The sequence below is a fragment of the Drosophila ananassae genome, chromosome 2R (assembly GCF_017639315.1).
Source record: "Drosophila ananassae strain 14024-0371.13 chromosome 2R, ASM1763931v2, whole genome shotgun sequence".
Lineage (NCBI taxonomy): Eukaryota > Metazoa > Arthropoda > Insecta > Diptera > Drosophilidae > Drosophila > Drosophila ananassae.
In genome coordinates, this window is record NC_057928.1 from 10919669 (window position 1) to 10947212 (window position 27544).

At 38.9% G+C, this 27544-nt stretch overlaps 1 protein-coding gene across 2 annotated transcripts in view; it reads left to right on the forward strand.

Annotated features, from left to right (window-relative positions):
* Positions 1–1970: 1970 nt before the first annotated feature.
* The window catches only part of LOC6506444 (serine/threonine-protein kinase NLK), a 59425-nt gene continuing 33851 nt past the window's right edge, over positions 1971–27544 (forward strand). For both annotated transcript variants that reach the window (XM_001957833.4, XR_004310933.2), the window contains exon 1: positions 1971–2139. In XM_001957833.4, coding sequence (XP_001957869.3) covers positions 1976–2139 — 164 coding nt within the window. In that variant the 5' untranslated portion in view covers positions 1971–1975. The remainder of the gene's footprint in view (positions 2140–27544) is intronic.

Here is a 27544-nt window from a genome sequence, read left to right on the forward strand (position 1 = left end):
CGATCGGAAAAAAACAGCGGGAGGCTTAATTACAGCAGGATAGCTGAATTGCGGCGGAGACTCGAAAGACGAAAATCGCCTAAATCGCGAGGCTTCAACATCGCGAAACGCTTTAGTAGTTTGTTCCGTGACAAGACGCTGCCGCCGCCGCCGCCACCGCTGTCGCCGTCGCCGCTGCCGCGTGTGTTTTGGAAACAGAAAAATCATTTATCAGAAACAACTGGGCAGCACATACTCGATTGCAACGGACCCGGCCCACCACCCACCCCGCGCCCGAGTGATAACAAAGATAATGCCATAAAAGTTGCGAGAGCCAGAAACGTGACCCAGGCAATTGTTTGTTTGTCTGCCACACACGCACATCAATGTACGTTTGTGTGTGAGAGTGTGCTGAGTGTGTAGCGTGTGTGTGAGCCGCCGTTGTTGCGTTTTTTTAAAATATAATAATTAAACAAAAAAAAAGAAGTTACAAAATCCATTTCGAGTTTTTTTTTAGCTTGTTATCGTTTTGAGCCAGCAGCCTCTCTCTGTCTCTGTCTCAGTTTCAGTCTCGTTCTCCCTCACACACACGCTTGCTGCCCCCGCGCACCCGTGCGCATCGTTCAACCCCACAAACGCGGAAGAGTCAAAAAAAAAAATAAAATAAAAAAAAACAGCCGTCGCCGCTGCATTTTTTAAGGTAAAAAAAATAAAAAACATGGAGAGTCAAAGGAAAACAACAGTCAGTCAGCCACAATGTTTAATTAGCCAGGAAATCCCTGTGCCCTGGGAAATATTATTTCCCCCCGAGCCATTTCTTTTGTCCCGTTGCAATACATTTGAGAGTTTTTGTTATTGTTTAACTGTCCAACTGAGCGAATCTAAGATCGAGAGAGAGAGAGAGACATTTTCTTCCCAGCTTTGTTTTTTTTTTTGTAATTTTGCAAAAATATTTAAAAAATTTATACAAAAAAAAATAGGAATTTGGAGCTCAAAGTTGAGCGGCTTTTGCAGACCCGCGCAGGGCCAGCGCAGCCGAAAACGCAAAAACCCACTCAGAACCCAAAACTCACTCACGCATACATGCGCAAGTCCTACAACACACCCATACACACACACACACACACACATGTATACACTTACAATTGTAATACACGGACGCGCCCCGGTCGCGCCAGCCAGCCAGCCAGCTAGCTAACGGCATATTTGCGCTCTCTCTCCCGACTTTCATCTTTCTCTCATCGCTCCTGTTTTCATTTTTCTGCTCTGAAGCATCTCCTCCCCTCACCCCCCCGGTCTCATGTAACCCACCAAAAATGTTGCAAACCGAAAGAAACTGTAATTAAAGTACAGTGAGTGATCCCGAAAGAGAACACTTCCGGTTGTCCAAAAAAAAAAGGGAAATTATTGGTACTAGTTTTTTTGGCAAAAAGTGTGGCCATAATTTTGTAGATTTATTCAATTTCCCCATCACTAATTGGCAATGAAAACAGCTAACAGTAATATTTCCCTCTCTCTCCACATCCTGCAGTTCACCAAAATGTCCTCAAATCTCATTTAAATAAAAATAACGATTAAGTGTGTAATCAAAGCGGATAAAGAGTAAAGAGAAGAGGAGATAAGGAGAGAAGGAAAGGCAAAAAAAACAGCAACAAATGGCCAACAATTGAATGGCGGCCATCAGTGGCCCCCAGCGGCATCCATTGAGCAATCAACACCATTTCTCCCACATCGACTCAAGCACTGCCATCACCTCCTCCGCCGTCGCCGTCGCCGTCATCACCGCCACCTCTAGAACCACAGCAGCAGCAGTAGCAGCCACAGCAACCACCATCAATAGCAACAATAGCACCACTTCCACTGCATCCATAGCATCCACCATTCCGCCAGAAATCCGCCAGCTACACCATCTGAGCTCCATCGGGAAACAAAAGCCAGAGAAGCGGGTGCAGCAGCTGCTCGAATTATTTGGAATAATTGCCGCGTTTTGGAATCAATGAGCGTTTCGATGTCCCTCGTACAGGGTGGTGCTGCTGGTGGTGCGCCCCAGGGCGCCAGCGCAATCTTGGCCGCAGCGGCTCCCTACTATCAGCCGCCGGCGGTGCCGCAGGACGTCCAACCGGATCGTCCCATCGGCTATGGAGCATTCGGAGTTGTCTGGTAAGTTCCAAAATCGCATTTCTATAATCTGGAGTTTAAGGGGGTGATCTTGTCTGCTTGGGTTAGGGGGTGTTGCTTTAATTAAAGTTACTCTTTGAAAAGGTAAGGGATTTTCTTATTAAAAGAGGTATTTTTGATCATTTTGGGGATATTAGTTGTAAAATAGGAAGACTGTCGGTTAAAAACTGTTTTTTAAAAGGTATTTTATGTATTATCCGAAATACTGCTGATAAATAATCATAATTTCTATAGAAAATATCTATATCTCTTTTCTAGATTCTATTTTAAAAGAATGTCTTTTAAAAACTCAGTTTTGGATGTCTTTTGAATGGAATTCCTTGAATTTCTCAAGATACTACCCATAAATAGTATATTACACCGAATATCTATAGAAAACTCTTTCCCAGATACTATTCAGAATATATATCTTATAAATATATAAAATACTGATAAGTAAAAGGAATATCTATTAAAAACTCCGTTTTGAATATTTCTTAAAGGTATTCCCAAGATACTACTGATGAATAAACATAATTTCTATAGAAAATTCTTAACTGGATTGTATTTAGAAAGAGTATCTATTAAAAACTCAGTTATAGAAGTCTTTATAAGAGTATCTTATACCGAATATCTTTAGAAAACTCTCGCCCAGATACTATTTAGAACATATATCTTATAGTATTTCGTAAAATACTGACAAGTATATGGAATTTCTATTAAAAACTCATTTATGGACATCCTTTATAAGGTATTCATTGTAGTATTTATGATACTGCCTATAAATAAACAAAATATTTATAGAAATTATATTACTGATATTATGGGGGATACTACTGATAAGAAGACAGTCTATTCTACCCCTCTACCTTTTATGGAAAAGGTTTATCTATTAAAAACTGAATCCGGGATGTATTTAACATTTAATACTTATAGTTTAATAGAATATCTATAAAGAACTGTTCTTTAGACTGTATTTTGGAGATATTTCCAGTGATATACGTTCCATATAATTCAAGATACTGCTGAAAGGTAGACAGTCTGTTCCACCTATCTATTTCCCTGTTTTCTATTGGAAGTATCTATTAAAAACTGAGTTCCATTCAGTATATTATTCGAGATAATACTAGTAGTTTAACAGAATATCTATTCAAAACTCAGTTATGGATGTCTGTTATAAGGTATTCATGGTATTATCTAAGATATTATTGATATTTTAACAGAATGTCTATAGAAACCTCCTCTTTAGACTCTATTTTAGAGGTATTCCTTATGATATGGCTCCCTATAATTCAAAATACTACCGATAAGTAAACTGTATCCAAATATCTAAAGAAAGAAAATATATAAAATAGTTATTCCCGAGTTTCATTCAAAAGGTACTCTTGATATTGTATGAATTAATACTTATAAATATAAATCTTCCCTAATATCCATAAAATAATATATAAATAATAGATCCTTATATCTCTAATGGAAATCTCCAACAAAACTCTTGAATAATATTAATATTTTGTAATCAAAAAATGAAACCAAACCCTCTGAAACCTATCAGAGGTTTATAGTTTCTCATAAATATTCTAACAATTACCCTAGGGTATTTGCAACTTCGTTCTATGTCTTTTGTTCCGATTTCCCCTCATATATAGTATGGTTTAGATTTTCTGTCACGGCCGCCCCGTGGGTTCAGCAACCTTCTGGCTGGGCCTTTGATTCTGTAACCCTTTTGATTGTATGTTGCTGTTTGCCGCAGCAGTTTTTGTGCAACAAGGCAGTGTCAACATCAACATCAGAATCAGCTCAGTCCTGGTCCTGGTCCTGAGCCTCATCCTTTCCATACACTCGTTTCAAGTCCTTCATGATTTTGTGCCTTTGTGCATTTTTTTTTTTATTTTTGGACCCCCGAGGGTGGATTTTTCTCTATGATGTGTATAATTTCTTACCCCGAGTTCCCCTGTTTTTGTTGCTCTGTTTTCCCTTCTCTTTGATTTTCCTTTCGACTTGACTCTTTTTTTTCATTTACATTTTGTTTTAAAATTGTAAAATAATTATTAAAAAATTAAGGTTAGCATCTAACTTCTCTTCATTTTAAGGGGAAGTTTAGATCTCTGGTTTGAAACAAATCTGTAGATGATAGCTGGAATTTTAAATTAAAATTTTTTTTTTAAATTGTCCATAAAATTGTTGAAAAAATAAAATAAATGAGTTTAGAAACAAACCCATAGCTGTTAATAATTTTTTATTTCAAGTGAAGTTTGGCAACGCTGCACTTACAAATTTCATTCACGTGTAAAACGGCATTTCCGGCTATAATCAAAACGCAAAGTGAGGCCAGTTTATCGGAGGTATGGGTATGGGTATGGGTCTGGGTCTGCCCTGGGAAGCCACTGAAAAACTGGCACACAAGCCAGGAATAGGAGGAGTAGCATGAGGGCTTAGGCTGGGGCACAAGGAAGTCCAAAGACGAGAGCCACAAGTGGAGGAGCAGAGCAAAAGCAAAGGAGGCTAAAAAAGAAAACACAAAGCAGGCAAGAAAGGCAAACTAAACTAGAAGAGGCGCAAGAAGAGGCTCAAGTCCAAGTCTAGAAGGCCCAGAGAATCTCCTCCCCCAGAAGAAGCCCTCCCCTCCAGACTGAAAGTGGAGTGGATGCCGGCGGAATGAAGTCGTTGACGTTCGGATTGGCTTTTTAAGGCAATTGTCAACGGCGCAGGTCTGACTAGCATTAGATAATAATATTTTGACATAAATGTTTCCACGAAAATATTTAATAAAGGTCTGAGTTAGTATTTACAGGTCTTGAGATAGAGAGTTTCTCTTTAAACTTCTATAGATTCATCTGAAACTGGGATATATAGAGTATTATATTCTTAAATGACTATAGAACGATCTGAAACTTTAATACATAGTAGTATTATAACATATTATTAACAAAAATGGTATATAGATTGATCTTAAAGTCGGTTCTATCTAATGTGTTGTAAGTTATATTCCTAAAACTTCTATAGATTCATCTGAAACTCTGTTCAATTATATATTATATTCTTAAATGACTATAGATTGATCTGAAAATTGGATGTATTTTGTATTGTAACATATATACACTTAAAACATCTATAGATTTGTCTGAAACTATAGTTTCTCTCTAATAGTTTAGACCTATAGGATCTAAATATCCCTAAAACCTCTATAGATTTATCTGAAACTTGGCTCAATCATGTATTATAAGATATAGTCTTAAAAAAAGAATAAATTGATCTGAAACTTGAACGAATTATGTATTACATACATATATAATTTATAAGGTATATTCCTAAAATATCTATAAATTATTCTGAAACTGGGATGTATCAAGTATTATAATATTTATTCTTAAAACATCTATGTATAGATAAGTCTTATCCTAAAATCCTCTCTATTATGTTTAAAAGATACAGATATTCCTAAAACATCTATAGATTCCTCTGAAACTGGGCCATCTCATGTATTATGCGTTATATCCCTTAAACCTCTATGGATTAAAGTGAAACTCGACTATATCTTGTATTATAAGCTCTGAAACCCGATTCTCTAGTCCGATATCCTGCCCCTCTAGTTCAAAGGGGAGTGGAAGTCGTAGTGGAATGCAATCAAGCGTTAAATTCAAGTGCCAAGTGTCGAAGTTGTTAGAGGCAGCCGGCCTGGCCATCGGGCCTAGCCTAGGCCAGGTTGTTATTTTATTTTTATTTTTTGTTTACGGTTTCTTGGCTAAAGGTGGTGCTGCTTTAGAGGATCGGTGGTGCGGGAGGCGGTGTGTGGAAAGCTCTAAAGCAGGTGAAGCGTGGTCTGCAGGTGCGGAAGGAAGTGCTGCCCCCTTCTAGAGTTCTTGTTTTGACTGAAGTTGGGCAACATGGCCAAGTAAAAAATAGAAAATCCGCCTATAAAAGTTACTATTTTGGGGAGAAACTATTGGATTATCAATGGTAGTATGTTATAGTCCCTTTAAGGAACCTCTTCATCCTCAATTACCCAAAAAAAAAACACTTGAAACAATCGATGGTACCAGATTACTCAATTTATAATTCGATTCCGAGAACTGCCACTCCGAGGTAGAGAGACTCCAAGAACAACAAACATTTAACCAATTAATCCTAGGCATAGTTCTTTGAAATTTCTACGAAAATGCATCCCACCAACTACTTCTCTTCACTGAGTCTCTGAAAGAGTCGAGGAACGAAAGAGAATTCTATACAAAATGAGTGTATATATCGGTTTGTATTTGAAGATGTTGTGGTGTGTATGTTTTCAGTGGCAGTGGCATAAGAAATATGCTATAAGGTATCCCAAAAGACGAGCGAATGAGCAGAGATCTTTGGGCTTTACTTTAAACTACCTGCAACTGGTTTTTGGGAGGTGAGAGCAGGCAGGCAGGCAGCGGCAGGCCAGGCCAGGCAGGCACTGGACATGGGACAGTCGGCGGGGCCACTTGGACGGATGGATGGTTTGGTTTTCGGATGGAAAATAAACTAAAAAAAGATAAAGGTTCTGGCTGCAAAAGCAAACCCGCTTCCTGCTGCACGAATTGTGGTCTTGGAGCCTCGAATCTTGGCCTGGTCACTGGCAAGGTGCCTGGGGTCTAGGCTGGCTCACTGATTTGGCTAAGCCACACAGATTATAAGGTTCCAGTTACTTTAGATTTGAGTCAAGAACTTGGAAGATACATTTTCTTATAGAGACTGTCCCTATTTGGTCTATTTTTGCTCAAAAAGTTTGTAATTATAATGTTTTTATATCTGAGAACTAAAAAATAAAGATTCAGCTTGATGGATAGAGATGTTCTTGTTTAATTTTTGTTGTCCAACTCCGCTGGTTTCAAGGGTTCTGTTGTCTAGACTTCCTCCATCAACTCTTCCTCCATCTGATGGCCAGATCCTGTGCTAATCCCAGAACTCTTCGCTTCATATCGTCCAACCACCAAAAAATATCAAAAAAAAAAATGCACATGCATAGTTTTATTTACGAATCTCATCCAGCCAGTCATCCAGTCATCCACTATTTTGGAAAGAACAGCTGCTCCTGGGGCTGTAGCTTGAAGTCCTGATGCTGATTTCCAGTTCCCCTTTCCGTCCTTTAATTTTCCGTCCTGTTTCGGGTTTTTGTTCGGTGGTTGGTTGGTTGGTTGAACAACCTTCGCCTGTTTTTCAGTTATTTTGTCTGGCACTCGCACACCACCACACCACCAGCACCACCACCACCAGCACCACCACCACATCACACAGACAGCCTTTTTACAGGATATGGTTCTGTCGTGAGGTCCCGCATATGCTTTTTATTTATTTTTTTTGTTCTTTTGATTCGCTTCCCTGGGAGAAGGGACTCTCCTGCATATATCCCGACTGGAACCGAAACTGAAACTCCCTTTTATTTTATTTTTTTGTCGGGAGGGTCGGGAGGATATCTCTGCAACGAGAAAGTTTTTCCAAAAAAATATATTTTCTGTGTTTGTGTTTGTGTTTGACTTTGAAAGTGTTTGAATAATTATCCTGTTTTCCTAGTTTTCGGAGCTTTAGTCCTGCACTTGGTCCTGCCTGGGAAGAAGGGGTTTTCTGATATTGAAAACAGGATAAGAGCTATTTAGTTGAAATCTATGGCAGGAAAGGAAAGTATCCTCCAAAGGACGAATAATGAAATAATTGAATTTCCAACAAAAAGGGGGATTATCTTTAATCTCGCAAGGACCTGGCCAGGCACATGCATTTCAGGTAGTGATGTCCTTAAAGGGAATTACGCACGCAGTTATGTTTGCAGCTACAGATACTGAGATACAAAGATATTTAGATACATAGATACTTAGAACGCAGTTAGGGATAGTCGAAAAACACACTTGTATCTCTAACCGACGCAGCTTAGTTCCCTTCAGAACGCTTCAAGTGAAGCGCAAATGTATCTTTGAAGTTGATTCTGTTCCCTGCCACCTCGCTAGTCTCTTTTTTTGTTTGAGCCTCTGGGTTAGGTATCTCGTGTAACCAAGTGTGGCAAAGAGGGAGCTAAAGAAATAATGTTGCACCACCACCACCCGACCACAGCGCTTCCCAATGTGCGTGTGTATCTGTATCTGTATCTGTATCTGCCTGACTATCCATAACCGTATCTGTATCTGTGGTGCGTGTTTGCCGAAGTATCTTGAAATAATTTTCACTTGCCCCGGCCTTAGAAGCAGCGCCCCAAATGAAAAATAATAGTCAACCAAGTTGCCACCAATACTTGGGACAGCTTGGGGTTATATGGGGTATTTGTGGTATGGGGCATGTGGCATGGGGCATGGGAGGTTTGGGTTTTGGGATAGATTCCTACCTCGAGCAGGTAGTACTGCGTGTGTGCCAAATAAATCATCGTGTGTGTGTTGGACTGCTCTGGCCTCCTCCTCCTCCTCCTGGCTTGGACTTGGACCGTAGACTGGCTCGTAAAGTGCATCGGAAAACTGAAACAGACAAGTCGAGACAGTTGGACACACCAAGCACCAGGGGATAGGGGGGGGCGAGTCACTGCCTGGGTCGGTCAACTCTACTTGAACCCGAACCTAATGAAGCCACTATGGGTGAATGGCTACGAGGGGACATTGGAGGTGGTTACAGGGGAGGAGAGGAGCAGCCACAAATAAAGTAAAAACCCATCCAGGTGGGATCCAGGGAGGCTAGTCGGGGAGAAACTAATTAAGTTTTGCGTCAAACTATTTTCCTGGAGGGGCCTGCAACGGGAAAAAGTATTCGAAAAGTGTTGCAAAATTTATGCATCGATGTTGTTTAGTTTTCGGGAAGGCAGAAGGCAGTCGGCATATAGTCGGTATAATTAGGAGAGTTTAAGGAAGTCTTTAAGCCTTTAAACAAGGAATAAATAGAATAGAAGTTTGGGCATGTCTTTAAGGAGAAATCGTATAAAAAACTATAAAAACTAAATTAGAGGGGGAAAAGTGAGACAACTGAAGCTTCAAATAAATCGGAAAGGGTAAATAACAACAAGAGTTTAGAACAAATAGAAGAGTTTAGGGAAGTCTTTAAAAATTAAATTAATTAAATAAGTCAATAACGAGTTGAGGAGGAAAACAGAGTTAAAGACAATAGAAACTCTAAAAAAAAGAGGCTAAAAAAAGATAATCGATTCGTGCTAATTAAGGGTGATCTGACACCAGCTACTCCATCGCCTGGACAGGATCTGCTCGACAGGATCTGCTCCCTGGTCTCCAGAGACAGCTTGAGAAGAACTTGCATATTTAGGACAATGGAAGATTTTTTTTTTTTTTGTTTTCTTCGCTAGTGGATAGTGGCTAGTGGCTAGTGGCACGACGGCACAAGTCACTCAGCCGCAACGAGAAAATCGTGCTGGCGTTTAAAGTGGCAAGTAGGCTTGCCAGTCGGCCTAGCTTGCAGCTGCAACTTGCAACTTCTGCAATGGCAACTCGGGCTTTCCACTTACTAGCCATTGTCTGGAGCTCTTTATGCTAAATGAGGGTTAACAAAAACTAAAAGATATAAACGAAAAAGAGCCTAGTTCCTCTTTAGTTGCAACTGTAAAGTGGTGGGGGAGTAACTGCCTATCTGCAGTATTTTGTTGCAAGCTTTTGACAACATTTTGCCACCCTTTTGGTATTTAACAGATTGTGTCTCGGGTTGATAGATTTTTAGCTTGTTTTTGGTGGCTATAAGTGGGCAGATATACTATTTTAGCTTAGGAAAGTGGCAGGAAAGGTAGTCCTTTGCCTCTTTCTTAACCCCAATAATGCCACATAATCAGGGACGCAATGTGCGGCACTACATTCCCCATTCTCCCCAAAAACCAACGAATACTAAGGGGATACTTGACTCTGAATGGGGCAACATCATCATCATCATCATCATCCTCTGTGTGTGCTTGCCACTAAACGCTTTTGACATTTCAATTAAAATTCTAGCCAAAGTCTATGGCGGTAATTGCTGCGAATGCCTTTGCTGCTCCACTGCAGCGTCATTGTTAAATATTTACCCTCAACCCCGAGAGTTTGTGGCGCCTCCAAAAGCCTGCCAGCCTCCTAGACCAGACCTCCTCTCTCTTTTTTATATATTTTTTTTTTCTACATACTCGTACGAGTCAGTACTGTCAGCAAGATAATTAGACAGATGCGTTAATTGTGGCACTCTTGGATAGAAATTTTCTCATTTCTTTATGCCACTTGCTGCAGAACTGTGTGCCTCTTGCACAGTTCTTGCTCTTGCCACCTCTTTCTAATCTCTCCTTTGACAAATGAGTCACAGTTGGGATGAGGTTGCCATGCAATTACCTTGCCACCTGAGTCTGGGGTGCAGTAACTCCCCGTATAAGGTCTGATTTCTTCACCTGATTTCTCGCTTTTATTTTTCTTATTTTTTTTTTTTTTTTGCATATTTGTGCGAGAGTTGGCTTTGTTGTCAACTGTCGTTATTGATGTATGATCTGGATAGCAGCGCCAACAAAAGGTTGTTGCTCCCTCCAGTCCTGGTCGCCCCAGACCCCCCAGAGCTTGGTGCAACAAAAGCTGTACCTTGTTTCCTTGGCGCCGGCAATGCGTCAGAGGAGGTATGAGGGTTTGAGGTATGAGGTGTGTGTGTGTTCTGGAACAGAGGAAACGGAGAATGGAAATCACTGGGCACAGTAGCAGGAGGAAGGCAGTGCCCAGTGAGTGGGTGGAAAAATCAATCAAGATAAAATAATATTCGCTGTACTAGGAGCAGGGGCATGAAGCCAAAATGATTATAAAAGAATGATAAAGTGATAGAGAATTGTTAAAAAAAATCAGGAAATAAATCTGAACCTTAAGAAGTCTTTACTAAATAAAGTATATAATAAAAAATAGTAATAAATACAGATAAATTGATAAATAATTGAAATAATTGAATGAAAATGAGCCTGATCCTCCTGTAGAAGTCTTGAATCTCTGACAGATATTAAGAAAATATTAAATGAATATTAAATAAATATGAAAAAACACAAAGAATAAAAAAAACAACAGAAACCGATTTAATTAATTAAAAGTTTGGGTTTAAATGTAGAAAAATAATATATACATAAATATACATAAAAATAAAGAAACAAAAAAAATATATAATACCAAAAAAATCCATTGAAGAAACTCGTTTCTACGCCCACAGGATTAATCCTTATTTTACCTGCCTGCTCTCCTTTATTTTAGGATTATTAGCTAGGATCCTAAATATTCCGCAAAATCATTGAAATTTTCAAACGGATTTCTGCTCTATTGGAAGCAGGTGCAGGAGGTTTTCCGTTGTTTTTTTTTTTTTGCGAGGGAACATAGTGTCAGGTCCTTAAAATACAGGTCTCAGGACTCAGGACTGAAACAGAGCACAGCGAGTGATCTCAAATTACGAAAGACAAACAAGGACAAAGGAGACTAAACCTCGGGCAGATTGTCGATCCTGTCAGACGATCCTGACGATCAATGGCAGGATACTGCTCAAGTACCTACCTGACCCTGTGTCCTTTGCAGCTGTCTGGCTTCGTTGTCCTCATTTTGTTTTATATTTTTATTGATTTTTTCCTTTTTTTTGTGGAGCAGGCTCTGAGGAAAAATAAAAATAAAATGAGAACTCCAACAGAGGCTCCAACAGAAAACGGCAGATGGCCAGATAATAGCATTGGAGGAAGGAAGGAGCGTTGACCCTGTCCGGTTGCTGCCACATAAAGGATGAGCATGAATGTTAATATTGACGCAAGGTGGAGTCTGTGCCTGCAACATTCGGTTGGCCTGGCCAATTTATTAACGAAATTTTGTGCCGATGACGGGCTTATTTTTCTTTCTTAGCCAACCGAGTTTGCATCTTCGAAGTCATGGCGAAGAAAGTGCTGGAAAATTACTGTTACTGTTACTGTTACTGCGATCGTGACAGAGTGATTTATAATGTTACTTTGATTTTTATAGCCAGCCATAGATCTTTATAGAGTATCGAAAATAATCAACAAAGTATTACAAATTACTGGGTATTACTATAATGGGATAATTGTTAGTGGTAAGGGGTGGAATTACCATTCTAGTCAAGTCTCTAGAAGTATTATTTTTTTAGTTGAAGTTCTCTCTAATTACTCCCGAGAGGATTCAGTCACGTTGTGATCACATAATTTCCCTTCAACTGTCCATCCCCAAATATTTGCTCATCTCTAAGGAAGGCAACAATGTCGGCACGCATGCGCAGCTCACCAAAGCAGCGACGCAACGTTCATTGCACCCAAAAAAAAAACAGAAAACAGAAAAAAAAACAACTACTACAAAAATATAAAAATAAAATAAATGAAAAATAAGAAATAAACCAACAAAGAAGAATGAAATTTTTGTTTGGATCTTGGGGCAAGTGAGTGAGACAGAGAGAGAGAGAGAGAGCCAGCACCATCCGGTTCTTCGTCTATACTGACCGACCCAGACCCCAAAGTTCCCCTCCCCCTCCTCTCTATAAAGTAGTAGGCCCGAAAGTCCCAGGCCGCGTTCATTGCCTCTTTGCCGCCTGCATTATGGCTGGGATGTTGCAATATGTGCCTTTGGGGGCTCTCTCCCGGTTGGTTCTCCAACCTATCCCAAGTTTTATTTTTTATTATTTTGTACACGCATTAGTGTGTGTGCCTGGCAAGAGTTTAAATATTTTTAATTGAACTTTTGCCTTCCAGATGGGCGGAAAACCACAATAGGGGCGGGAGGGGAGGTAGTGCCGATACTGTGTGTTATTTTTGTGGTTATCGATTAGTTAGATATGAGAAAACATGATAAACCGTTATGACAATGTAATGAGTCATCGGAGGGTCACACTAATTAATTTCCTTAGGGAATAAGGGATGGGGGTTTCTAGGGAAATAGTTAATGCGATAGTTGAGGGTTGATATCTCTATAATTTTTTAATCTAAACTACTCTACTATCTTTAATCTTAAATTAATCAATGTTTTTCTTCTCTTTTCCAGGTAAGTCTATTTGAAAGTTCAACTACCAACTACAAACTAATCAGCCGCGTAAGTCAATTAAGTGAATCATGTTGCATTCGTCGTAAAGTCGAGTTTATTCGATAGTTAAAAATAATTAACGGGTAACCGATAGAGGGATGAGAGGGTCAAAGTTCGAGTGGTTAATGAGCTACTCGAAGAACGGACAAGAGCCGAGCTATTCCAAAAAAAAAGAATAGACAGAAGAACAAGAAAGAAATGCCATAAAACTCACTCGACAACAGAATGCATTAAAATTTTCTTACCAATCATAAAAATGCGTCATAAAACTGAAGCTGAAGCGAGGAAATCCTCCAGCATGCCAAAGTGCGATGGAATACTTGTAGATACTTGTACGTGTAGGAGGGATGTGAGATGCATCTTTTTATAGAAGATGGTGTGGTGTCGACAAAGTGTTTGCTCTTTCTGGCTTTTCTCTTGAGGGTCAAATTTCACGCACCCACACTCGAAGTCAGGGGGATAGAAGTCACTACTGCTGATGCAGCTTCTCGGGAAAAACATTGGAATGCATGTAGAGCATTTAAACTCGACTTCAGAGCGGCGGAGGAGATGCGAGGACACAATACCAAAGTCATCCGAAAGAAATCAATAAAGAAAGTAATTTGAAACGTGGCCAGTGCCACTATGTGCCACTCTCTACTCTACTCTTTGGGTTCTGCCCGCCAAAAGGCAATTTATCTAATGGTAATATTGTATGGCCATAAAACAATATTGGCAAAAGGCGAGTCCAGTCGGTGGCGACTCCACTCAGTCAGCTGTGTGGTGGCACGAACCAGAAAGTGGGGAGACAACTACACATAGTTCCATGCTGTGGCGACTATAACTGCCACTACAACCTTAAAGGATATATCTTTAAGGGTTGACTTTAATGAGGAATAAGGAGGCTCTATTTGACTTTTATTTTTTGGATTTTTTTTTCAGAGGGGGGAACTTTATAAGCCATATCACATGACATTGAAATCATAGAAAATTTTAATTAAAAAAGAACAGAAGAGAAGAACACATTGTCCTTTGGCTGCTTTGTTGATTCTCCCTCTCTCATTGATATTGGCTAAATTTAAATGGTGGCCCCCCCATGACATTGATTTGTCAGCGCCCCTCAGGGGTTGAGTCACAAAACTGAATGGAAATATGTATGTTGTTCCCCTCTCGGATGTTCTCTCTGCTGGTATTTATCCAGCTGTTAATTGTGTGTGATCTTGAGGAACAGGCCAAACATGTTGAACAATTTCTCCAACTATTTTTATAGTTATAGGCCTCTCCGACATATGTTTGAGTTTCTGCTCCCCTCCAAAGGTTGGACAAAGTTTGATGACCTTCATGCCCGGAAAAACTACATATACATATGTAGTATCTCTGTTTGCCTTTCGATTTGTGTAAACAAATGGGGTGAGAAATCTTTCTGATATTTCTCTATTAAATCTTTAAACTAAGACAACCCCTAGTACCAAGACAACCCGCTGTTTTTGCTTAGAAGGTTTAAGATTTTTTTCCTGGAATAGAATTCTTCATGGTTCTGGTCTTCCTTCAAGTCTTTGTTGCCAAAGTTGAAAAGGAAAACAGGTTCCTTTTTGTTGCCAACCATCATTTAAAAGGAAACCGAAACGCATTTCTTTGGCAGGTAAGCCAGTCTTTATTTTGATATTCTTAAAAAGAAATATTAGAAATATCCGCTTTAAGGTTTAAAGTCTGTTTGGGGCGTGGTGGGTGGTGGTCTTTGTTTGGATTGCTTTGGAAACCCCGATGTAAGAAGCAAACTCTCATCAGGGGAAAACTCATTAAACAAAGTACACTTGAACGCCCCATGGAGGTGAGGTGGCAGGCAGAAAGGACACACCTAAGCTCCTTCTCGCTCCTCATCGCTCCTCTAAACTTTAACCCTTTTTTTTTTTTGTATTATTTCTAAGCATTATGGCGAAGCTCACGACTTATCAACAATGGCTATCCTTTAGGTTGGAGAGGTGCAAGGACCTACTACTGACTGCACTTTATTGTTGAAGTTTTGCTCACTTTTTTTTCGCGCGTTGCTGTTTTATGTGTGCGATAAACATTTCAGGAACGGAATTTTACAAACTGTTGAAAGTGCTTAACAAACACTAACATGCTTGCCACACACTGGGGCAGCTTTGTGGTCCTTAATTGCGCAACAAAATGCTATTCGTAGCATACTTTCCAGCGCTTAAGATAGCCAGATATATATTTTTTTTTTGCCTCTTTTGAGTCTGTGGCAAGTCTTTGTGTTGCAATGTTGCATGCACCTTATATGGCTAATTCTTTGATTCTCTATTTCTTTCATTAATCCTACTCCTATTCTGGTTCTGATATTTTTCTAAAAAGGTGTGCTTTTGTTGCCTCCCCCGGTTGCATGTATTCTCTCCATATATTCCCGCTGTTGCAATTGTTTTCAGGGGGTTGCCGTTGCAACTTTATTATTGCAATCTTGCTCGCCACCCCCCACAGGGTGTCTGGATGCCTTTGTCTGACTGCCACGCCCCGCAAACCGCCTTAATTATAGTGCCTAGGTTGGAAAACTCTTGCCTGGGAAACAGAAAATAAAAAACTTTGTATAGCATACATCTGGGCGTTGTGACAAAACGACCTGCCACGCCCTCGTAGGTACTGCCACTCCTCCTCCCTACTACCTAGGTAGAAATTTCAATTATCTATTTTGTTGAATATTTTTCTTATTTTTTGGATAAAAAGTTTGAATTTTTTGTTTGTTATTTTTGGTTGTTGTGCGTGCTTACCCTTCGCTTTGCTGCCTTTTATTGTTTGCATAAATTTAGTGCCACGCCTCTTATTCTTGGGGGCCAGGATGGGGGCGGGACAAGGACAAGGAATGAGACTGTCTGGCGAGAGAAATAAAAAATTATGCACATAAATTCAGGCGCTTTGGAGTCGTAAACATTTGCCTTGTAGTCGCATTCGTTTTTCCTATTTTTTGTTTTTTCTTTCAAATAACCTTTTCTAGAACAGAGTTTTGTTTTCTACAGAGTTCTTTCCTTACTTTCCTTGTTTTTTAAAGTATTTTTTTAGTATTTTTAGCATAGTATATAGTAGTTTAGTAGTATTTTTGCTCCTAAACTTTGTGCTAGGACTTTATTTAAAATTTTATTATTATTTTCAAGGGCGTGGCAGGACTCTAATAAGCTTAACCATCACATGTCTGTGTTTTTTTTTGTCAGAATCTGACTGATTTTTGGTCCTTTTTTTTGTTTCAAGAGCCTGTCAAATAAAATATTTAACAAAACAATCAATATTTCCCTTGCAGCGTATCATTTTAAATGCAAACTCTCTCATTTAATATTTATTTTTATATAATATGAGGAATATGCGATATGAGGATGAAAAAAAGATGAGTTTAGAGGAGAGAACTTTATGTAACATGTTCCTGGAAGCTGAGCTTCTGAAAACATATTTCAACGTAATAAATATTTCGCCACTTTTAAGCGCCAGGATACCTCCATGGTTCTGGAGCTCCTCCTACATCCTTTTGGCCCGTTTGTGTTATCTGCTGCCACACAATTTTCACCAAATGCGAAATGCGAAAAATAATCCACGGACAGCAAGAGCAGATGGTTGCAGGAGGAGGAGGAGGAGCTCCGGCAAGGATGTGGAAGGATGAGGCAGAAAGTTTTCGCCTTGCTTTTGCATTTAGTGAGCAGAAGGAGAAGGAGTCGCTTCCTAGTCGTCGCTTAAAATTAAACAAAACAAAGTTCCGAGCTACAATTTTCCACAAAACCCCCAAAAATGCCAGATGAAGGACATTTTCCTCGAAATTCGTCCTGGCGAAGAGCAATCTCAGTGGAAGTTAAGACGGAAACAGACCTCCTCCGCTCTTACTCCGCAGAGAGTTGAAGGAAAAACGTAATCTGGCAACTAGTCGAACGGTGAGAAGAGTCAGAGTCAGAGCCAGAGAACTTGTGGCAACATCGTAAAAGTAACACACAGCGGGGCAAGAGTGGGCTGTTACATCACACAGTTTTGGTAGAAGGAGCAGCAGTATCGATGGGAAAATCAAGAGGGCTCTAAAGGATGAGGCTTCCTCTGCGGAGCAACTTTGGCATAAATTATTTTCGGTCAGAGTGAGAGTTAGAGGCACTGAACTTGTGTCGTTGCTGTTGCCTGCATAAGTAATAAAAATAAAAATAAAAATAAAAAAAATGTATAAAAAGAAAACTAGTAATTTGCTCGTAAAATAGTTGTGCTCAAGTAATTTTAACGATTATGATCTTAATCAAGTTACCAAAGCCTGCCTAGAAGGACTAGAGGGCACTGCCCTAGCCCGAGGATATTTTATGGTCTGGCCTGGGAATGTCCTGTCCCGGGCTTAGTTTATTAAAGGATAAAAGTATTAAAACTAAATGAGAAAATCAAGACAAGGGTTTTGCTTTTCAAACTATACAAGTTTGTAACTTAAAGAGGTCCTTGAAAAATATAGATATTCTTTAGCACTTTCCTCTAAATTTTAAAGTCTAAACCACAAAAAAAGTGAAACTTTTCCAACCATCTGACTAATTTAGATGCTAAATGGTAATGTCCTGCCTCCTTTTCATCCTTTTTCGGCTACCAAAACCCAAAAACCTCTAGCCCACAAACCAAAAAACACAAAAAAAAGAACAGAACCATTCTGAAAACGCTTAAAAGTAGGCAACATAGTTTCCCCCACCGAGGCAGAGCGCCAAAAAACAGAAACAACACACGCGGCGTATGCGTAACATAAAATTAGCCACAGGATTTTCCAAAGAATCTCTCTCTCTCGCTCTAGCTATAGCTCTAGCTATCTTTCTCTTTCTAGCTGGCATCCTGCAGGTCCTGGGGAAAAGTGCGCGTCATCCACACATGAAAACGGTTGGCAAACAGTCGATGATGAACAGGAAGGAGGAGTGGCGGGATCCTGTGGACTGTACCTGGGGGTCGCACAAAGGACAAACGAGTGGGGGCTTGGGGAGAGGGGGCGGAGGGGTGATCCTGGGGGGTGGCAATTGGCGGAGTGGCTCTGGGAATGGCGCGTTGCTAGAGGCGCGTGGAGTACACGTGGAAAGGTGGAATCATGGCGAGGATGGGTAGGAGGGATACAGGAGGCAGTGGTGGTGGGTGGTAGTAGTAGTAGCATCCTCGAATTTAACCGCTTATAACACCCCTGCGTCTCTGCGTCCTTCCGACACGCACACACTAACACTCCCATAGCTGAGTAGATTTCCATGTCTGTGGAAAAGTTTTCCTCTTGTGTGTGTGTGTGTCTGTGTTTGTGTGTAGTAGTGTGTGCAGAGTTTTGGTGAAAATTCCCGGGAAAAACACACAGAAGGAAGCCAAAAGTCTGAGCGAAGGCGAATCTTTTCTGCTTCTCGCTTGAGCTTGAGTCTTGATTTTTCTTTCTTTTCTTCATTGTTACGTGTCTGGGGCTTTTCTATTCTTTTCTTATTTTCTTGTTATTTTTTTTTGTTTTTTTTTTTCTTATAAATGTGTTTATTTATCCGAATGATAAAGGATATTTTATTGCCCGGAAAGGATAGGCTAGTACAAGATTTATTCAATTATTATTTAATATTAGTAGCTATTCTAGTAGTAGTAGTTTTTTTAGAAGTAGTAGTAGCTATTTAATATTTAATAATAGTAGCTATTCTTGTAGTAGTAGGTATGTATTCTACTAGTAGTAGCTTCTTTAGTAGTAGTGGCCCTTTTAGTAATATTATCTATTCCAGTAGTAGTAGCCATTTAGTTAGTAGTAACTATTCTGGTAGCAGGTACTATTCTAAGCAGTAGCTATCCTATTAGTAGTAGCTACTCAAGTATTAGTAGTAGCTATTTTTGTGGTATTTTCTATACTAGAAGTAGTAGTTTTTATTTTGGTAATAGTAGTTATTTTAGTAGCTACTTTAGTAGTAGTAGTAGCTATTTTAGTAGTAGTAGTAGCTATTTTAGTAGTAGTAGTTGCTCTAGTAGTAGTAGATATTCTAGGTAGTGATAGTAGCTACTTTAACTTTTAGTAACTCTACTAATAATAGTAACTATTTTAGTAGTAGTAGTAGCTTTTGATAGCTAGTGATAGCTATTCTATTAGTAGTAGCTATTTTAAAATCCAATAAATGGCTTCATGTAGTTATTATTCATATTCGTATGTAGATATTTTCAAACTTCTCCGACTCTTTTTGATTAAAAATTCCCCTCAGGTCGTGTGGGTCGGGCAGAGCCCAGATAATTAAAACCATTTCCCATTTGGGAGGAAAGTGTTAGTGTCTGAAAGGAACCTAAACCCCTTATCGGGTTGGTGGCAGCCTCGTTTCAAAGTGTTTGCTAAAGGTGGCTACAGTAACTAAAGTATAGTCTATTAGTACCCAGTAGTAGTCTTATAGTAGTGCCTATATTATATAGTATAGTATATATAGTATATAGTATATACTATATTATAGTAGTGACCTATATTATAGTAGTAGCCATAGTATAGTAGTAGCTATAGTATAGTAGTAGCTCTAGTATAGTAGTAGCTATAGTATAGTAATAGCTATAGTATAGTAGTAGCTATAGTATCGTAGTACCTATAGTATAGTAGTGACTATGGTATAGTAGTAGCTATAGTATAGTAATACCTTTCGTATAGTAGGGCCTATTAGTAGCGTCTATTAGTAGCTAGTTGTAGTCTTGCCTATAGTATATAGTATATATTATAACACCCACTCCTCGCATAACCTAGACCCTAGAGGGAGTCACTAGACATTAACTGGAAAGTCAATTAAAAAAGAGGCAACTTTAATCCAAAAATTCAATAAAAACTATCCCTTATCCCTTTTAAACCCCTCTTTCTCTCAGTGCATAACCCAGAACTCTCATCATAAACTCAAATCAAAAACCAACAAATCGCCAGGCAGTGTCGACAGGGGCGTGGCACTGCCCCTCACTCATTCCCAGTCATCCTGGCCAGTCGGCCTGCCATCCATCAGTCAGTTAGTCATTCAGTCATTCAGTCAGTTGCTCTAATGTCCGTCAAGCGTTTGCCAACGTGCTCATGCATATTTACAAAAAGTTTACAACAAAAAATGGCAAAAAAACTGGCAAAAAGAAAATAAAAATCAAACTAGAAATAGAGGCAGTGCCACGCCCACTCCAGCTACTACTACTGGGAGTTGCAGAGCTCTTGTCTCCAAGGGGAGCTGCATAAATTTCCGGCACAGAGCCCCATAGCCATAGCCACTGCGCATTCCTTTTTATTTGCTTGACAAATTTTTGTTGTTGACTTTTCTGCAGCTTCGGGGACCACGAAAAACTTTGTTTTCCTTTTTTATATTTTTTTGTTCTATAGTATATCTTTTTTTGTGGGCCTCCCCTTGTTTTTTTTTTTTTGATTGAATTGAATTTTTGTTTTGAACATGAACTGGCTTTTCGGTCGACACACTTGAGACCATTTGAAGTGTTTTGCCGAATTTGCTTTTGACAGTACGGGCTTTTATGTATTTCGATGTTAGAGTTCCGATAATACTTTATGCCGCAGTCTCCTTGAAACAGAACAGAAGTACAGAAGGGAATTAGTAGTAGGATTTAAGTTCATAATAAATTTATTTCTACTATGTTTTCTGACTATTTCTAACTATTTCTCTTTCACTTGTCTCTTTTTAGGTAAGAATAATTAAAAACTAAAACGGTGCTCTTCACATTGTTTTAAGATTAGAGCCATAGACCCACCCAGCCTAGCACTTAACCCCGAAACAATCCAAGTGAGTCATGGAACAGTGCCCAGTTATGTGATCGTAAGTTAAAGTTGAATATACTCCCCAGATGCGTGTGTGTCTCAGACTCATTAAAAATGATATAGTCAGAGACTATTGTCTGGGGAGTTTGGATGGTGGATGCCACTCTGGCTCTGGTTCTGCTAGAGGGTGGTGCCAGTAAGCCACAATAAAAGTTGAAAATTAATTTTCGAGCGCCACATTTAGCTGTCGTTGACTTTTACGCGCTGTTGAGCCACCAACAAGCCTCAGACTCAGCTTCAAAATAGATACAACTAGTCTAGTATCTAGTATCTCTACTCTTTTGTATCTTTTATCTATGCAAAAAAATGAAAATAAAATAAATATAAAACACAAAATGCTAACTAACTTTTCTCCCTTTAGTTGTATTATGTGAATATTTTAATTGCAAAAAATAAAAATGCAAAAATCCTCAACCACTTTTCTCTTAATGCTTCGGTGCGTTTTTCTAGCTGCTTAAAACGCATGCAAAACGCCAGAGAAACGCTCATCTTTGGGAAGTCTGTGCCGGTGGGGTCAGTCCAGAGCCGGTTGGCAAAAAGGGGGTCGGCACTCAAGTTTAATTGCCTTAACAACAAGTTCCCCCCTTTTTTTTTTTTGAAGCAAACTTTTAATGCCATTTTTGGTATCAGCGTAAAAAGAGAGTCAACATAAATTATATTTTTAATTAGATGAAGGTGGTTACCCCCCCCCCACCCTCTAGTCTAGTTGGGTGCTGTGTGTGTGTGTGTGTTTGTTTAATAAACAAACATTTTATGACAATATTGTATGGCACTGACCCCCCGGACCTAGCTATTGTAAATTTAATTAGCAACTGGTCAAGCTAATTGGCTAAAAATGGAAATGAATTAAAGCAGGTTCGTTGAACTAGACTGGGCTAATAGATGTCAGATAAAAGGGTTTTATCATAGAGGGTTTTGGAGATAATCTAATATACATAAATTGATAAAAAATATTAGATTAAAATGGCTTTTAAATAATTTACAAAAAATATTGGAATAATATGAAATAAAAGGCTTAGGACAGGGTTGAACTCTTAACCTTTTTTCTTACAAACGACTACTTCTACCCATAAAAACTGTAAAGAAAACTGCACATAACCACCTGAATTACTGCCCTGGCCATTTGAATCTTGATTAACTTTTCAAGGAGTTTTTGCAACAAAAGGCCGCAAATTTTCCAACTAACTTTTTTTTTTGGTCAGCAGCTGTGCGCCACAATAGACAACAAAAATACAAAATACAACTGGAAAATTATGTTTATTACAAGCCTTATAGCCCCAGCTGATGATGTTGATGAATCATAGAGTCGAGACCCTGGGCAACAATGCCCACATAATTGCCACTGAGAGCTTTTGATAATAGTGCCTTGCATAGAATTATACATACCATGATATCTCCACGGCACCGCCGTGTCAGTTTCGTGTCACTGAGACAGCCTGATAATTTTTATGGGTCAACCCAAACATCTGTCTTGTGCCTATCCCTTCTTTTTTCTACTTCATGTATGTAGATCTCTTGGCACATAAATAAGTTTTTAAATTTTTTGTTTTCAATTGAGCTGTTTTCGGCCTTTCAGTTGCGACAGCTGCTGACCATTCTCAGCAAATCACTTACCCGAGATTGAGATTGAGATGGAGACACCTTAGCCATCAATCTGGCCTTTCTGAAGCTGAAACTGAAACTGAATCTGAATCTGAAGCCTTTTTCAAATCAATCAACGCCTTTTGGCTTTTAAGCTGCCTAATTTGTTGGAGGCCTTTTATGAAGAAACTTTGATTAATGAGAAGTTGTGGGAGGTAGGAGGTTTAAAAGGGTTTAGGGTTTAGGGTTTAGGTTTTAGGATAGTTTCTTATAAGACTTCCTCGATGAGGTAGAAGCCCTACTGCTTGCCTTTCTATAAAGAAGTGTAGAAGTTCGAGTCTCTGTTCCCAATAATTTAATTTGAATAATTTCAGACTTATTAGACTTCCTTAACAAACTCTTAACTCTTAACATTTAGAGAGAGTCAAAATCCATTATTTTTCTTTGCGTGTAAGTACTTTTTTTTTTGTCAACGCTTCAGATTGCTTGGACAAAAAGTGAGGCATTGCAGCGGCAGCTTAAGAGGCAGGCGGGCTCCGAGCGGAGCTTGTTGGTTGTTGTCTTGAAGTAGGTTAGTGGCACAAATCGCGCGCTGTCTGTTGACTTGCTGCCTGCTGCCGCAACGTGACTTTGCAGTCGAAGCTTCAGTTGCTGCCACTTCCACTGCCTGCATTTGTTGCATGAAGAAAATTTATTTACATTTTGTGCAGTTAACATTTTCTGCAGCTGCCACAAAAACCCAAAAAAAAAACTACAAAAAAAAAACAAAATAAAGTTGAACAATTTTAACAGCAAATATTTTTGCTTTGACATTTGTGATTTTTTTCTTCTATTGTTATTTATTTATTTTACTTTATTTTTTTTCTGTTGTCTTGAAGGTTGTTTACTTTTTTATAATTAGCCAATATTTATCACTGAAACTCATGTTATTTTTTGTATTTTTTTTTGGCTTATTTGTTGTTCTTCTAGATTGCCAAATCAGATTTCCGTTTTTCTCGCCGAGAGTAGGTGTCTCCGGATTCTGTGATCCGGAGGTGCGGCTTATACATTTTCGGTTAATTAAAGTACAAACAATGCAATTAGCTTTTTGTCTACGATTGATAGCCATCGCTAGTCAACTGAATTGAGTTTTGTTTGCCACTAATTTGCATAAAATTGCAGTTAACACCTCTTTGAGGTGTGTTTTCAGATACTGGGTACTGGGCCTTGGATTCTTGTGGGTTTTCAGACAAATGAATGGTTCGGTCAGCAGGCAATTCAATTTTGCCTTTAATTTGATTATAAACTGCAGCTGGTTGCTTTTCTTAACCGAGAGGGACACCCACAAAGCAAAAGCACAAAGCGAATAATTGTCAGAGTTGGGGAGAAATTGGAAAATTATAGGTCGATTTTGGGTGATAATTAATGGTTTAATAAAGGATCTAAATTATATCATACTTCTGAGTAGGAGTTAATAAAATTAAGCAATTATTGGAAAGAAAATGGATAACATTTTCATTAAAAAGCATGCTTTTAAAGCATATAATAAATAAATTGTTAGAATTAGCGAATTGTTACTTTTAGCGAATTATCTTAAAAAAAAATTTTTGTAAATTGTTTAGTTTATGCTTCCAATTAGCTTAGAACTCAAAGCAAGAGATTAGAAATTATTTGAAGGAAATTAAATAACATTTTCATAAAAAAGCATGCTTTGGAAGCATTTGGATCAGCATCTCTTTAGTTTCTGGTTGCACTTCTAATGCTTTCGAGTAGATGGTGGCTGTGTGTGTCCTACTTTGACTTTTCTACCCTTTTGCCCATTTTAATTTCCTGAAATATCTCCTGAGATTTCTTTATTTCGATTTCTTGTCGGCTGCTGCTGCTGCAATAAAGTCGAAAAAAACAAACAAATAGCAAAGAAGGAATAATAAACAAAATGCAGTCGGCAGAGGATGGATAAAGGAGTGTGTATATATGTGTGTGTGTATAAACATTCGCTTTAGAGTCACCCCTTTTATCCGCCGCCCATGTCTTTGGCCTTTCCACTCCTCTGTTTCTTTTGAACTCAACTTTGCAACGCTTTTCTTTCTTTGCCTTACTTTATAATTTTTCCAACTTTTGACCCAGTTTTTTATAAATTTTCCTCTCCATGCGCCAGACAGTCGGGAATGCCTCCCAAAAGCCACCCACCTGCACTCCCACCAGCCAAACAGAAAAATGTTCGTTTAAGAACTTTACACAACTTTAATTCAAATTTGAACGCAATGGAAATTCTTTAAAAACGCAGTCTCGCAAGTTATTACAATAAATTCTAGCAAATCGATGGCAAAAAGAGTGAAAAACTAAAGTAAATAAAACAGAAACAAGCATACTGGCTCACGTTTTTGTGTCATGTGCATAAATATTGCAAAAAAAGCATAGCGACAGACACTGACAGCTGGGGCTTGGGGGTAGAACCTCAGCTATGACGCTCATACACCAGGAAAAATAATGAACTCTCTAACAATTAAAAGAAATAATTAAACAAGACACAATCTCTATAGAAATTTCTATGAAAAGCATGCTCTTGAAGTGTAAAATAATCTATTTAAAAATAGAAAAGTGGCTGAGCTGATGCCTGAATATTAAAAGGAAATATTCTAAAGTGGCTTGGAATTAAATTTGAATTAGTTGGGAAAAAGTATTGCTTTTCCTCATTGCATTTCTTGTCTCTCCAAGAACATGATTGCCAATAAACCAGTGGCATTTAATGGATCTAGTTATGGTAATTCATGGTAATCATAAAGAAATACTAAAGAATATAAGAAAAATATTTAAAAAAATAATTAATCATAAAGGAAAACCTGTCTGGCAATTACCAAGAAAGGAAATCCGTTAAAGAAAGTCAAAGGAAATGGCAATTAAATAGATAATCTCTAAAAGTTGTACTTTGAATTCAAAAATCAAGAGTCAAGATTTAATAAAAAAAAGAAAAAACTTGTATAAAGTTAAAGCAATTGTTTCCTAATTATACAGAGACTGTGTTCTTTTCGTTTAGAAGCCAGCAAAACCAGGAAAAAAATTGTTGAAAAGGCAACCAAACAGAAAGGTCACAGCGAATTAAACTCGAAGAACTCTTGAAGCCTCTCAAGCATTTCCAACGACGCTAATTATGATTGCCCTTCAGAGAACGAGAAGACCAGAAGACCATCAGAGTTTAACCTTTAAGGGCCTGAGAATAGAACTGCCAAAAGCCATTTAACTGCTAACCTTTTTTGGATAAATTGTAAACAAAGCTCAAATGGAAATCAATTAGCTATTAATAATAATATGACGGGCTATATCATTAAGACCCAAACTCACCGCAGGCTTTCTTGCAAAGTATATATATTTTTTTTTACTTTGTTTACATTTTCAGTTAGTGGGGAAAAAGTATCAAAGTTCAATCAAACTTTCAATTAGCAGTAAAACTTAATGTTGATGGAGAAAATCTTCTACTGCCAGGGCCGGGAGCCTCTGGGGAAAATGCAAATGCGAGGAGATGCTCACCAAGCAGTAGTATCTGGCAGATAGCGCTTTATAAGCGCTTGTGCGGCTGTTGTGGGCGTCTATTTGACATAAAGTGAAGTGGAAATGACAGTCAGATGTGAACAGTCAGTCGAGTGTGGATTTTAGAGACTGCGCCTGTAGAGTGGTGACTGGAAAATCAAGATATAATATAGTATTCATAGGAATAATATGAATATAAATCGATAAATGGTAGTCTGTTGTATTGCTTTTTCTTATAATTTAATCATTAAGGTGATTGAAGACAGACCAAATAGATAGAAACTGGAAGAGTTAGGAGGCTCTGGCACGCAATGCGCCATGACAGGGACATCTACCAGGAGAAGACAGGCCTGAGAGCGGGATAACGACAAGTGTCATTATGGCAAGTGACTTCCTTTTTGTCCCAATGCCTCTACTACGATCCAGCCAGCAGTCTTAGCCTGGCCTATAGCGCTGGCATTGCCAACATTTTGAGTGGCTTATGCGGCCAGCATCTCCAGCTCAGCTTTCAGATATGTCTCGCCCTTCCTTGGACCCTGTTTCTGATGTCTCTCAAGTGTTCTGAAGCAATTTTACATTATTGGCTATGTGTCTCTGTTGTCTGTAGTCTGTAGTCTCTGTTTTTGTAGGTTTTGACGTAGTTTTGCTTATGCATTCTGGCTTTCTTCTTGGCTATAAATAGAGATGGATTTGCTTACGACTTAGCAGACAGAAGGATACATCTTCTATGCAAATCCTTTTGCCTTTCAGAGCCTTAAATTCTTAGAATCAAGAGGAAAACTATCTACATTTAGACTTAAAGGTTAACACCATTTCTGTGCTAATTTAAACCCTATAGATGGCCCTGATTGCCTTTAAAGTCTGTTGTTTTTTTTTCGCCAAACTTTTTATTATTGTTTCTGCAACAGAAGCAATATGTGAGGCACTCAGCTGTGCCGCTTGGCTGCTCCACTGGCCACATTTTTATTTGTGGCAGCCCCAGACACAGTCCCCGATTCAGACGGCGGAGAGTGCCAGTTGTCCCCAGTCTACAGTTTCTTCAGTCTTCTGTCAATTACCCTACAAACCCCCAGCTACAAGTTGATTGTCTTTCATAATCGTGGTTATTCAGCCATATTGTTGGCTAAAAGATGCGAATTTTAATACCCTAACTGAGGGTATTTATCTATAAACTGGACTTGAAATAAAGAGTATTATGGCTTTCGATTGGTTTTAACGGCTTTTGTCTCAAGGAGGTGTGGCTTTCGGATGACTCAACGCCCCTAGGTGCCCCGCCGCCATCCTGCCACTGCCACAGCCTCCGCTTCTGGGGCCTGCAGCTGCGCCAAAGTTCAAGTGTTGCCTTTTTTTCTCACTCCATCTTAATGCCTTGTGTTGTCATGGCTTTTTTTTTTTGTGTCATTTTGCAGGTGTGTGTCTCTTTTTTTTCTCACCTCTTAAGTTATCATCAGACTGGCTTCCGTTTTGTGGCAACATCTCTTGTTTTTTTTTTTTTTTGTAATTATTTGCATGAGAAGCAACTTCTTAAAAGTCTAGGGAGTCTGTAATCCCCAGTAGCTGGAATATCTGATCTTAGAACCAA